This window comes from Macrotis lagotis, chromosome 5 (genome assembly GCF_037893015.1).
Source record: "Macrotis lagotis isolate mMagLag1 chromosome 5, bilby.v1.9.chrom.fasta, whole genome shotgun sequence".
NCBI lineage: Eukaryota > Metazoa > Chordata > Mammalia > Peramelemorphia > Peramelidae > Macrotis > Macrotis lagotis.
The window spans coordinates 37,737,232-37,751,725 of record NC_133662.1 but is presented as its reverse complement, the minus strand read 5'-3'; the positions used below and the strand labels follow the sequence as shown (position 1 = coordinate 37,751,725).

General features: G+C 30.2%; 1 protein-coding gene across 5 annotated transcripts in view; it reads right to left on the bottom strand.

Annotated features, from left to right (window-relative positions):
* Positions 1-966: 966 nt before the first annotated feature.
* TINAG (tubulointerstitial nephritis antigen) overlaps positions 967-14,494 on the bottom strand; it is a 235,575-nt gene continuing 222,047 nt past the window's right edge. For 2 of the 5 annotated variants that reach the window (XM_074237235.1, XM_074237230.1), the window contains 2 exons: positions 14,088-14,133; positions 967-2,669 (listed from right to left, as the gene is read on the bottom strand). In XM_074237235.1, coding sequence (XP_074093336.1) covers positions 2,599-2,669; positions 14,088-14,133 — 117 coding nt within the window. In that variant the 3' untranslated portion in view covers positions 967-2,598. Of the gene's footprint in view, positions 2,670-7,136; positions 12,459-14,087; positions 14,134-14,494 lie in introns of those variants that run through there. The other 3 variants (XM_074237236.1, XM_074237233.1, XM_074237232.1) reach the window with 2 other exon arrangements.

Here is a 14,494-nt window from a genome sequence, read left to right as displayed (position 1 = left end):
ATAAGAAAATATATTCATGAAGAAGAATCTATTTGCCAGAGATAGATGAAGTAAATTTTGGTAAAGATCTATATGTTAGAACTTGTGAACAAGTCTAATAAAATGCAATTAATAGAAATAAATATAAATTCTTACACAAATTAAGTAACTCAAATTTACAAAAATGAGATAGAGGAGGGAGGAAAAGTGAGCAGTTGGTATAAACAGATTTGGAGGATGTGGACATAAATGCAACATTAGTCAACAGAATTATAGAAGAGCTGTGTTACTCAACACTTCATGATATTAGTTAATATATAGTTAATAGATACTTAATATCTGATATATTACCATTCTTTGAATAGAATCTCTTCATTATGGAACTATTAATGTGCTCTCAAAAACAGTGGTTCTCCCAGGAGGGATGGAAATTCAGGGAAGCCTGAAGGGATTTGCATGAACTGATGCTGAGTGAGATGAGTAGATCCAGAAAAACACTGTACACCCCAACAGCAACATGGGGGTGATGATCAACCTTGATGGACTCACTCATTCCATCAGTATAACAATCAGGGACAATTTGGGGCTGTCTGCAATGGAGAATACCATCTGTATCCAGAGAAAGAACTGTGGGATTTGAACAAAGACCAAGGACTATTAACTTTAGAAAAAAAAAAAAGCTGATATCTTATTGTCTGATCTTGTTATCTCTTATAATTTGTTTCTTCCTTAAGGATATGATTCTCTCTCATCACATTCAATTTGAATCAATGTATACCATGGAAACAATGTAAAGACTGGCAAATTGCCTTCTGTGGGTGGGGGGGGAGGGAAGTTAAGATTAGGGGAAAAATTGTAAAACTCAAAATAAAATCTTTAAGTGCACAAAAAAGAACAGTGGTTCTCAAAGGTTTTTTGGAGAGGTTGCTTTTGTCTATGATCATGGTAACTTATTATTTTTTTTCTGTGAGTAACCACAGTTCAATATTTTAGAGTTGAGTCTCATATTTTTGAGTCTCACATGTCATTATAAAAGCAAGTTTCATATCATCTGCCAAACACCAAGCAGAATCTAGCATCAAACTCTTTGAGATCCATTATCTTAGAATAAGTAGAGGTGGAAAAAGACTTAGGGATAAATTGACCTATATTTTCTGAATAAAGAAATTGGTGACCCTGTATGTTATTAATAAAGTAAAGATTGGTCAAAGTAATAAAGCAAGTCAGTGACAGAGTCTGGGCTAAAATTCAATTCTCCTACCCTAATCTAATGCTCTTTCCCCTATGCCATGTCTCTTGCACAACACCTTTCTCAATCTCATATCCTTTAATCCTCTAGTTTAAAATATGCCTTCACAAATCTAATTGAGGAATTTCAGCCCTATTCAAAAATTAAACTGAAAAATGTTAAATGATAAGAATCAAGGACCCAGGTATCAAAGAAATGGACATCTCAATGCTTAACTCCCCTCTCCACTTCAATCTATGTAAGTAGACATTATTATTTGATTACTGATCAGGTTTGTGTCTTCATTTATTGGTTTTTCATTTCAAGATGTCAGTAAATTTATTGCCCAGTGATTATGATGAGTTTATTTTTTTTGTCTACAACTGTTGAAAACTGAAATCACGATCAGAAACAAATTAACACCTATTGAACTTACTTTCAGAAATTCAAGCAGTGAACTGTGAAATGATTGTGATAAAGGAATATTTATTCTTTCTGACTCAAGGCATCATGTTGCTGTTTTCAGGAGAAAAAAATATAATCTTTCCAATTACAGTGGTGCATTTAATTTTAAGTCTTCAAATAAGTTTTAGAGACATTGAAAGAAGAGCAAAGTAGATTTTCTTTTCTAACCCCTCTATCTTTTGACATCACATGACAACTATTTCCTATTATATTTTTATATACAAAATTGTAGTAGTTATTGTTTCCTATGTAGTGATTTTACTACTGATTATGTCACATAATTCTGGGACAGACTAGAAAAGAATATCACCTGTTTCCAAAGGAAATGAATGAAAACTGTCAACTCATAAGAAGAAACAAAATAAAAAGTCTAATTTCACTATTTTCACTGGCACACAGGTTACATGTGTATTGAGAAAAGTATGACCATGGGGAAAAAATGACATAAATATAGGTTAGGATCAGCCCTCCATTTTTTCTAATCCTAAGACTTCCACCACTGAAAAGATGAACTACCATTTCTGAAAATGGATATTCTCATCATTTGAAGCAAATGATGTCAAGAAATATATATCTGTCAGATGGTGAACCATTAAAGTCACCAAAAATAAAGAAGAGGAGACACTTTAAAAGAGTTTTATCTAGCTTATACTACTGCTGTGCTATATTAGTATATTTTATATCACCCAAAGAAATAAACAGCATTGTAGTGCTGAGTTAAAACAGAACAAAACAAAAACAGGTTTGAGTTAATCACAGGTTAGAACACATACATTCCATTGTTAGAGGGAACCTCAAGGTGTGAAATCTAATTTTAATGGATTTACTTAAATACAGGGCTTCATGCAAATTTAATGATATGTTATGGTTCATCTGAACTTGTCAAATGACCCCAAGCAGCGATAATCAACTTTTCAATGTCAGACTCATTCACACCACGAAGAATCCTGAAATAACCATTCTCTCCCCATGACTTTCCCCAGGAATTGGCAGCAATCTGCAGGAAAAAAAAACAGAAAGGGTAGAACAGGTAGATTATTTATGAACTGCTATAATCCTGCATAGATAAACAACAGAGCACTTAAATCTAATTGATTGGCTAGAAAACTTGGCTCTTACAAAACTAAACATTTCTATAGTATGATTTCTATTGTAATTTTCTTCCTTCATAATTTTACTCATTTAGATACAATTATACAAGCAAACTCTGTCTTGTAGTCTCCATTTTAAATAGTGTGAGTCATCTAATAGCAGGTATTTTCTTTTACTCCCCAACATTTAATCAAATTCTTATTTTGCTCAATTTTCATGAGAATTTATGCTTATCACTTGGCCAAGGTCATGTGTACAGTGAATGCACATTTACACACCACTTAGAGAATCCTAAATTAGCCATAATCTTCCCTGGATTTTCCTTAAGTGTTGGGTTCAATAGGGAAAAACCAAAACTTGCTAAATACTAATCCTTTAATCGAACCACCAGATTATTCTGTACTGAATAGAAGAACTTTTGGGAAACTATATTTTCAAAATCTCTAATAAAACTGACACGTTTTTCTCTCAAAGTAAGGTCTAATTCAGATGTTAAAGAGTGTGATATTAGTATGATGTTTCAAGTATGAAATAAACATGCAATTACCTAGAAATCACAGAGTAGCAAAGTTTGTGACAACAATGTAAATTGTGTGATACTTTAAACTTCTAATGAGCCAATAATGTCAGGAAATCCAGATAAATTAAATATCAAAAGTAAACTACCACAGAGCAGAAGACATAAGAAAGTAGAAAGAATTTCACTAGACTAATAACTTCTTAATTTCACATGTATGAAGACTCCTTCAACTAATCTACTAGGAGTATCTCCATTAAAACCTGTCCTTAAACACAAGAAAAGTGAAGATGTTAGTGAAAAAGCAATATTCAGAAAAAAAAATGTTTTGTGGACTGGTTAAAAGGGAAAACATCTTTAATTAAATTACAATTCTGCTATTTTGCAATGGTAAATTATATGAAAATTATCCCATTTGAATTTTTAAAATATTTTTGCAATTATACATAAAATCAATTTTGAACATGTTTGTTCCAAATTATCTTCTTTAATCATAACTTAGTCCCTCATTGAGTAAATAAGCAATTTAATGTAGATTATACATGCAAAACATATTTCCATACTAGACACATTGTGAAAGAAAACATAAATATACCATTAAAAAGTAAGAAAAAAGAATAAAAGGTTTAAAAATAGGTTTCAATATGTGGCAGATTTACCTTGTGAATTCATCTTATTCTGAGAATTTTCTCTTAGTTTATTTATGGTTTGTTCAGTCTCTTTTTCTAAAATAGTGTTATTTAGGTATCCTAATTTATCTTTTTTTAATATTGAAAATTTATTCTATCATAAATTATCAACCATTTCACTTAGATTGTTGGATTTGTTGACATATAATTGGCAAAATAGCTCTAATAACTGCTGAAATTTCAACTTAATGGTGTTTTATTATACTTTTAGTTTTTGATACTGTAATTTTGGTTTATTTAATTCATATTTTTTCATAAAAACCACCTCATAATTTTATTTATTAGTTCAATGGTCTTCTCACTTTTTATTTCATTAATTTCTTCTTGACTTTTTAGGATTTCCAACTTATTGTTTAATTGGGAATATTTAATTTGTTTTCATCTAATATTCTTCATTGCCTACAAATTCACTAATGCACTTTCTCTATTTTTAAATTAGTATTTTTCCTTATTTTAAAAAAAATTACTGAAATTATTTTTCCTTAAAGATTGCTTTGGCTGCATCCCATAAAAATCTCATATATTTTCTTATGGTTGTCATTTTCTTTAGTGAAACTGTAGATTGATTTTATGATTTGTCCCTTGACTCATTAATTTTTTTGGATTAGATTATTTAGCTCTCAATTAGTTTTTAATCCATGTTTTAAGGCCCTTTATTTGAATGTAATTTTTATTGAAATATAATCTGGAAAGAGTAGATTTGCAATTTGTGCCATTACATATTTGTTTGTGAGATTTTGATACAATTAATACACACTCAATGCCGACTAAGAGAAAACACATATTCCTTTCTATTATCATTCATTTTTCCAAATATCTAATTCTTATATTCTATACATTATTATATTTTTAGCTTATTTTTTGATTTAATAATATATACTTCTGAGACCAGGAAAGTTGAAGTCCCTCACTAGCATAATCTACTAATTTTACTTGTTTAATATTTTCTTTAAAGATTCAGATATAATATGCCATTTTATGCATTTATTTTTAATATTGATATGACTTCATTGTCTGTAATCTTTTAGCAAAATGTAGTTTCCCTATGTACCTCTTTTAATTTTAATTTTATTTTGTGACATCATTATTAATACTTCAATCTTCTTTACACTTTAGCTGAATTTAATCAACTCTGTTCCAGCTGGTTACCCCCCCATATATTCTTATACATATGCATATATATATATATATATGTATGTATGTGTGTATGTATACATATAAACATATGCTCCATTGCTTCAATTATTTTTGCTTGTTTTTTAGATTTTTTTAGTAAACAACATTGTTGAATTCTTAGTTTCTAGTCAACTGTTTTTCACTTCTGTTTTGTGAATTTACATTCATATTCATGTCTATAATTATTTTTTGTTTGTTTCTGCAAGGCAATGGGGCTAAGTGACTTGCCCAAATTCACGCAGCTAAGTTAGTATTAAGTGTTCGAGACAAATTTGAACTCAAGTCCTCTTGACTCCAGGGTCAGTGCTCTATCCACTATCCAACCTAGCTGCACCCATTATGATTATTAACTTTGTATTTCCCTTCATCCTACTTTTCCTTACTTTTAATATTTTTCTCCCTCTCTTTTTCAACCATCCCCTCCTCAAAGATGTTATACTTCTAAACATTTCTGCAATCTGTTTTCCCTTCTACTAGGTTCTTCCATTTCTCTTATGTCCTCACCTCTCCTACTTTCCTGCAGGGCAATGAGGATTTCTATTCCCAACAAATGTGTTTGCCATTTCCTTTATGAGCCAATTCCAATGAGAATAAGATTGAAGCATTTGCCAGCACTCCCACATTTCCCCTTAGACTGTAAAAGCTCTTTTAAAGTTTCTTTAGTTGATAAATTTTATGCTATTCTGTCTCTTTCATTTGCCTTCTCTAAGTGCATTTTTCTTTCTCACTCCTAAATTTTATTTATTTTATATAATTATATCATCATATTCAACTTACAACTGTGCTCTCTTTCTATGTATACTCCTTCTAACTGACACAGTAAATGAGAAGAAAATTAAGAATAATGTGTATCATTTTCCCATGCAGAAGTGTAAACATTTTAAACTAATTGAATCCCTTTTGGTTTCTCTTTCCTACTATCTTTTCATGCTTTTCTTAAATGTTATTTATCAAAGTCAAATTTTCTATTCACCTCTGGAAAGAAATGCTTGAAATTCCTCTATTTCATTAAATATATATATATATATATATACATATATATATATATATATATGTATATATATATATATACTTTTTCACCCTTGAATGATTATACTCCATTTTGCTGGATAAGTAATTCTAGGTTATAATTCTTACCCTTCTGCCTTCTACAATATCATATTATGAGTCCCTTAATCTTTTTTTTAATGAAGGTGCTATCTTTTGTTATCTTGCCTGTAATTTTACCAAATTTGACTTGTCTTTTTGTAACTGTCTATACTGTTTTTCATTGCCTTGATCTCTCTGGAATTTGACCACAGTATTTCTGGGAGTTTTCATTTTGGGATCTCTTTCAGGAGGTGATTGGTGAATTCATTTCATGTCTATTTTACATTCTATATCAGTGCAGTTTTCTTGAACAATTTCTTGAAATATAATGCTAAGTTCTTTTCTTTTTTTTATCACAAATCCACTTTTCCACCCTGGAATTGTCATCAGGATTCCCAATTCTACTAATGTTCCTCCTTATCCCAGATTGGGACTTTGAATTGCCTAAGAACAAAGCAATAGAGTCCTGCTCCAAGTGCTTGGAAAAGGTCCCATATAATCTCCTTCTGACTAGTTTTCTTATCCTTTTAACCTCTATGGACTGAGAGTTCTGGAAGCTTCTTGGGGTGTTGCCTATATTAGTCCAAACCACACTTTCACTATAGTGAAACATATCTTTCATGCTCACTTTCTAAATTGGGTTGTGCTAGAAATTTTTTTTCATCTCATCCTTTAATTTTTTGGTTGTATTTCCCCAGAATTCATCTTGAAGCATTAGTTTAATGCTTGGGAGAGGAATTTGTGACAGCTTAGCTAAGTACATGCCATTACTACATCAACTTAGCTCTACCTTCTCCCCTGTTAATTTTTAAAGCACAGTTAGATCATATATATATATATATATATATATATATATATATATATATATATATATATATATATATATATTTTGATAGCTAAAACTACTGGATTTCTTAAATTGGACCTGGGTTTTAGTACCAAGCCCTCTGTTTACAATTGTTATGATCTTGATCAACACATTTATCCTCCCCAGATGTCAATCTTTTTAGCTTACTTGATAGAGGTAGAACTGGATGACCTTTAAAGTCTTTCTCAGCTTTTACATTTTATCATCCTATTCTTATCCTTAAGGAAATAAAGAACCAAAAATTTTGACTAGCAATAAGTGAGATCTAATTGCAATTCATAGGCTTTGTATTAATATGTAATTTGCTCTCTTCTTTACTGAAATCACTTATTTTCAGCATTTCATAATGAATATTTCAGATTTTAAACATATTTTAAAAATTCTTCATCATGAAACTATTATTATTATATATAAGTGCATGTTTGACAAATATATTTTCCTAAATCTAGCCTTAATTATAATACATATATTTTATTTATTTTTAATTAAAATGCATTTCTTTTACTACTTGACCATTCCTCTTTTGGGAAAGGAAGGAAGGAATGAAGGAACAAAAGAACCAAGGAAGAAAACAACTCATGATAAATATGAATAGCCAAAGAAAACAAATTCCCACGCTGACCTTGTTTTTGTATTCAGAAAAAAAATGTCTCATTTGGAGCACTGGTTCCACCACCTCTCTGAAGGGTTCAGTATGAATTCTCTAGAATTTTTGTTGGTTAATTTAGTTAGTTAATTTAGTTAGTTTTCTTTTAAAACTGTCTTTGCTATTTTATTATTGTATAAATTGTGTTCCAAGTTCTGCTCATTTCATTTTTAGCTTTTTTTTTTAGTTTAGTGTATTTTTTTTACTTTTTTGGTGTTTGCAAGGCAGTGGGTTTAAATTACTTGTCCAAGGTCACACAGCTAGGTAATTATTAAGTGTCTGAGAACAGATTCGAACTCAGATCATCTTGACTCCAGGGCCCAGTGCTCTAACCACTGTGCAGCCTAGCTGCTCCTGTTCATTTCATTTTGTATCAATTCATACAAATTTTCTTAGGTTTCCTTGAAAGCATACCTTTTGTCCTTTCAATATTATCCCATTAAATTAATATGGCATGATTTGTTTAACCATTCCAAAAATTATATTCATCCCCTCAAGTTTCATTTCATTTTTCATCATATAAGAGCTATTGCAATATTTTTATACATATATATATTTTTTTCTTATACTTAGTAGAGGTATAAACAGAATAAAGCTCTAATTGGTCTTGCCCTAAGAGGGCAAGATTCCAGATTGTCTAGAAGACAAACTTTGCTTTAATGTGCATTTCTTCAATTTTTAGAGTTTTGGAGAATTTTTCCATGTAATTAATGATAGCTTGGATTTCTTTCTTAGAAAATAATTTATTCAAGTGTCAGAAACTTACTTCCTACACATCAGTCTGATATGCTAAGTGGTTAATGAAGAAAATTTGATGCATCCATTTTTGTCTGTCATGTATCCATTTATATATGGTTTAAAATGTTAGTGCATACCTGATTTCTGTCAGACTCCAATTCAGTACACCCAGAATTTTGTTAAATTGTGGGTTCTTCCCCAAGAAGTAACATTTTCTGTTTTATAAAACATGAAGTTATTGTGTTTATGTATTTCTTCATATTGTTTAAACTGATCAGTCAATTTCTTAATCAATTGCAAATCATTTGCTGGTTAGAAATTTGGAGTACAGTTTGAGATCTGGTAATACTAAATGCTTAACTTGCCTTTTTACCCATTATATCTCTTGAGATAGTTATGATCTAATAATTCCATGAGAATTGTTATTTCATCAAGAACTTTAATTCCAGAACTTTGATAATTTGTCATTGCATAAAATAAGTAAATTAATGTAGGTAATATTATCAACTCATTATATTGTCTTAGATTGCCCCAGAGCAATTAAATTTTCCATTTGGACTTATATGCCTTATTTTTATAAGTATTTTTATAAAAATGTTTTATAAGTTACATTACTCTAGGTGACATTGGGTTTAGAGTGATGGGCCTGACATCAGAAAGATTCATCTTCCTGAGTTCATATCTGGACTCAGACAGTTACTATCTATGTGACCCAGGGCAAGTTACTTAACTGTACTTGGCTTAGTTTCTCATCTGTAAAATGAGCTAGAGAAGGAAATAGAAAACCACTCTAGGGTCTCTGCTAAGAAAACTGCAAAAGAAGTCACAAAGAGTCAGATATGACTGAAATGATTCTAGAAGAACAATAAAGTATGACTTGGTTGCTCAAAAGTTTTAAACAATCTGAAGGTATTTTAAAAAGATTATCTTATTCTAGTATTGCCTACTGGTGTTGATTTTATGCAGAAATGCTGATGATTTATTGAGAATTACTTAATTTTCTGCAGTTTTGCTAAAGTAACTGATAGTTCAGCTCTCTAGACATTTCTAAGCAAAATTTCTGCAGTGATGATTTAGCTTCCTCTGTGTCTTCTCTTAACCAATTAATTTCTTTTTCTTGTCATTGTATAATCAAAATCTGAAAAATTGTATTAAATAATAGTAATAATGGATGTTCTTGTTTTATTCTAGAACTGGGAAATCATGTGGTTTATCCCCATCACATTTAATGCCAGATTTTCATTTTACATTTTATATACATATTTACATACATATATATACTATTTGTAAGTAAAATATCTTAAAGTTACGGATAGTTATCCTTTCAAATGCATTTCTCTGCTTCTGCTGACATCATCATATATTTTGGTTGTTCTCTTTAAGATGAACAGTTGTGTTGATAGCTTTCCTAATCTTGATGTAATATTTCATTCTTCTCTAAATGCAACCTGCTCATACTTTCTGCTATATGTGTGTGATATATTGTCATGATCTCTGCTAAAATTTTTTCAAAGGATTTTTGTGAATATTCATTAGGGATTCTGATCTATGGTTTTTTCTATTTCAGTTCTTTCTAGTATTAAATATATTGTCCCATAGAATATGATAGTACCCCTTTCAACTTCGAATTTTTCAGTCTATGTAATGTTGTATTAATTTTTTTTCAGAAAATTGATAGAATTTATTCATGAATACAAGGATCCAAGGTTTGTGATTGTTGTTGCTGTTGTTTGTACATGTTTATTAGTGGTATAAAATTCCTTCTCAAAATCTTAAAGTCTTATGTTCATGTTCTGTTAACTTGGCCATTTTGAACTTTTGCAAACATTTAATCCATATCATTTAGCTTTCCATTTTTATTGGAATATAATTGGATCAAATAGTTTTTCTTAAATAATTCCTTCTTTTCTGAATTTATGTTTTTCAGTTCTTTTACTGATAATTTGACTTTTATATAAACCGTATTCAACAGATTTCTAAAATCTTTTTTCATTATTATCCTTAAAACAGTTCCTAACTTTTCAATAATTCATTATTTTATAATTATGTTCACCTCTGTTCATTTTTAAGTATTTCTGCATCATTCAGGTTTTTTAATTGTGGTTTTCAAGGTTTTATTTTGCATTGATTACAGTTTGTTGATCTGTACTATCTCAATATTTCCCAAATTTTGAAACACTATCACAATGTTGTCTTTGTCTATAAACCATCAAATGGTTCATTGATCCACAAATTCTACAGCAATAAATTATTTTTTCACTTAATTTGTAATAATTCTTCTATTGATCTTTATTAAAAATAATTGAATTTCATTTTAGTAAATAAAAAATTCTTAATAACTATGCTTCTCTGTATTTCTTTGAGAGATTGCCATGCTCTGACATATTTACAGTTTTTATAAAGATACTATGAAAGGCTGAGAATTTCTATGCCTTTTTAATAATAATCACTTGAGGTCTGTAGAATCAAAGTTTTCTAAAAAACTTATTCAAATCTTCAAAATATTTATTTTTTTCTTATTATCTAGTTGGACCTGAAATGTGACACAAGGAGGAGCATAATATTTATAGTTTTATTGCTTGTCCCTGCAACTCATTTAATCTTTCCTTCTATTATTTAGATAAGTAATCAAAGAAAAAATGTTTAATACTTAAGTGTTCATTATATGTTTCAGGAAAATACAGTTTCCTTTTTAAATCTCTTTTAATCAAAATATATTTTGCTTTTAGATTATTTGAAATAGTGATGGATATCCCTACTTTTTTAAATTTTCAGATGAAGTATAATATATTTTGCCATAGCCTCTTATTCTAATTCTATGTGGGTCTCTAAATTTCTTATAAACAAGATATTGCTGAATTCTATGTTTGAATGTATTTGTTAACCTCTTCCATTTTGTGAGGGACATAATATCATAAATATTAATAATTATTATCCTTAATATGTATTTCCCTCTATTTTATTGTTATATTCTTTTCTTTCTCTGTTTCCCATCTGTTCACTTTATAGAAGAAGTGGTGAATCTGGAATGTATTTAGCACTAGTAACTTAGATTTGATGTAATGTGTTGCTCTCTTTCTTCTTCTTGTTCCTTGACTCAGAATTCAATTTCAGGTTATTAAACTTGTTTCTTTTTTCTTTAACCTTTCTTCACACTCTGATAGAATTTGTTTTCACTATCATAAATTTTACCTTTGATTCACTTTCCCCTTCATTGCCACCTTTTTCTTTTTCTACCTATTTCCTTTTTTAATTTTTTTTTATTTATTTAAGGTAATGGGGCTAAGTGACTTGCCCAAGGTCACACAGGTAGGTAATTATAAAGTGTCTGAGACTGATTTGAACTCAGATCCTACTGAATCCAGGGCCAGTGCTCTATCTACTGTGCCACCAAGTTGCCCCCTATTTCCTTTCAACAAAATATACCCTGAACATTGCTTTCAGAAAGGTATTTATTTTTGAGAAATAGATAAGGTTTTGAAATTTTTTATAGTTTTATTTTAAAAAAAATTAATGAACAGAAATTCAATTGTTTTCTGTTTTACCTCCCATCCAATTGGAAAAAAATAAAAGGAAAGCAAATTCCTTGCTATTAACTATGCATAATCAAGCAAAAATATCCCTTATTAAGCAATGCCAAAGAACTATATGCCTCATTCTATACCCTGATTCCATTACATCTCTTCCAGTAGTAAGATAGCATGCTTTCATAAATTTTCCTCCAGATTCATGGCTGATCTTTTAATTTATCAGAAGTTCTTACAGCTTTCACAGTTGTTTTTCTTAATGGTGCTTCTGTTATCTTATAAATTATTATCCTGATTCTATTCAATTCTCTCCATTTTTTTTATAGAAGTGTTCAAAAGTATCCATTCTATATTCATTTATAGCATAAAATGTTCTTTTAGTTTTTCACTATGCATCAATTTCATGACTTTCTGGAGTCAACTGTGGGGTTCTTTTTAATTTCCCTGAAAAGAATGAATAAGAATGATTACTTACAGTCTCTTTCACTGTTTCATAACTATGATTTTTTATAGAATACAAGAGTGGAGAGCATTGGAAAAGAGAAGTGGAGAAGGAAAACATATATCTATTAAATGTCTGGGAAGGTGCTAAGCACATTATAAATATCTCAATTAAAAATTTCATTTTGACACTTGTAAACTAAAATTGCATTTGGATTCATTTGGATCATTTATTCCATAAAGTTTCTTCTTTAAAAGTCATAGATCAAATAATTATAAGTCAAAATAGAACAGTTTTGACTTTTCAAAAAAAATAGAAGATGATGTTGGATTTGGGGCTAGAATTCTAGTTGGATAGATGTGTTGCATCATAGGAGCAGTTCATTATGACCTAAACCAGTTCAGTTGATACAAAGTGGAGGAAGGGAATATATGTGAATAGGGCACAAAACAAGTGGAAGTTTGTTATAATGTATAGGAAAGCAGAAGGATAAAGCTTCAAACCAGAGATTATGCAGGAAAAAAGTTTTTGAATCAGAGACCTATTAGTCATAGTTCTGTAGTTTATGCAGTAAATTGAATGAAGAACAGAATGATACCCTGCAGATTTTTTTCTCCATTAACAACATCATACTCCTACATACTTGTAACTGGGAGAACATTTCTTGTAAGGTAATTTTCTTTGTATTATACCTCCCAGTAACTTGTATCTTGGCTCAGTAGTGTGGAGGCATCACCATTAATTAAATGAATGTGTTTTTCACATGCACCACTTAAAAACATAGATTTCATGTTGTTGCTACAGGGAATAATCAATGGAGGCATTGTGTGTTGAAAAATTACTGCTATGTGAACACAAAAAGCAGAAATAAAACTTTTTAAGGCTAGTAGACTCTCTATATGAAAAATTGATGAGATGAGAGGAAATAGCAAGAGAAAGATGAAAAAATTATAGCCATATCTATTCAAATGCCAGAATTGCCTTGATCTGCAGGCACTTCTAAGAAACCTGAGTAGGCTATAGCCTATAGTACCAAGTACTCTGGACTGCAGGTTCTGTGCCATTAAAAAAATCAGCAAATTGTACAATGCTCTCTTATCCTTCCAGAAAGTCAGCATTCCCCAAAGTGCTACTGAAAAAAAAATACATAGGATCTTTCAGTGGGTGAATGCATGATACCCTCCTCAGCTCTATTACAGACTCAGAGGTTAATTAGGAAATGTGACTCTATTTCCTTGGGAACATACAGAGGGTGGCATTCATTTGGGAATGAACCCCATGGGCATTTTAAATTTTGATTCATTCTTTTGTATTGACTTTCTATTTCATTTCATTATATACCTTTTGCCTTGTAAAAAAAAATGTGAAAATTACATTAATTGCTATTCATGCTTTTTTTTACAAAAGAATGTTGCTTCTTCCTTAATAGTTAAAATGAGTTCAATTGAGGAAAGCCATCATTATGAGCTACTGGGCATGAGAGATTCTGTGCCAGAGAAAACAACAAATCTATGATCCAGCCTCAGTTGTCTTACAATAAGAACTAGATAGTAAAAGCAAAGCAGTAAATAAATAGAAGCATTTAAATTTCTTTTGTTCTAATAGGAAATTAATTAGAAAGGTTTACATACCCAAAACTTTTCTTTTCTTCCTTGTGCTCCTCTGAGTACCCCCCATCTAGATATAGAATTTTTCAAAATAAAAAAAGAAAAGAAATAATTTATAGACTTTAAAACTTCAATAACAGTTTGTTGTATCCTCTAATAACAATAGTGTTTTCAATTCTTTATTTACATCTTGTGTATTCACCTGACTCTCCTATTCTCTTACAAAGATCTCTTGGCACTGAATCTCAAAAATTATACTTTTTTATTAGAATAAAGTATATGTAAATTCAGATCAGCTCATCAAAGATTCATTTACTAGCTAGATTCCTCAGTAGATAAAGACCCAGAAGTCAGGAAGACCTAATTTCAAATCTAACTCAGATTTAAGTAGCTTTGTGATTCTGGGCAAATCACAACTAATAGTTGCCTAA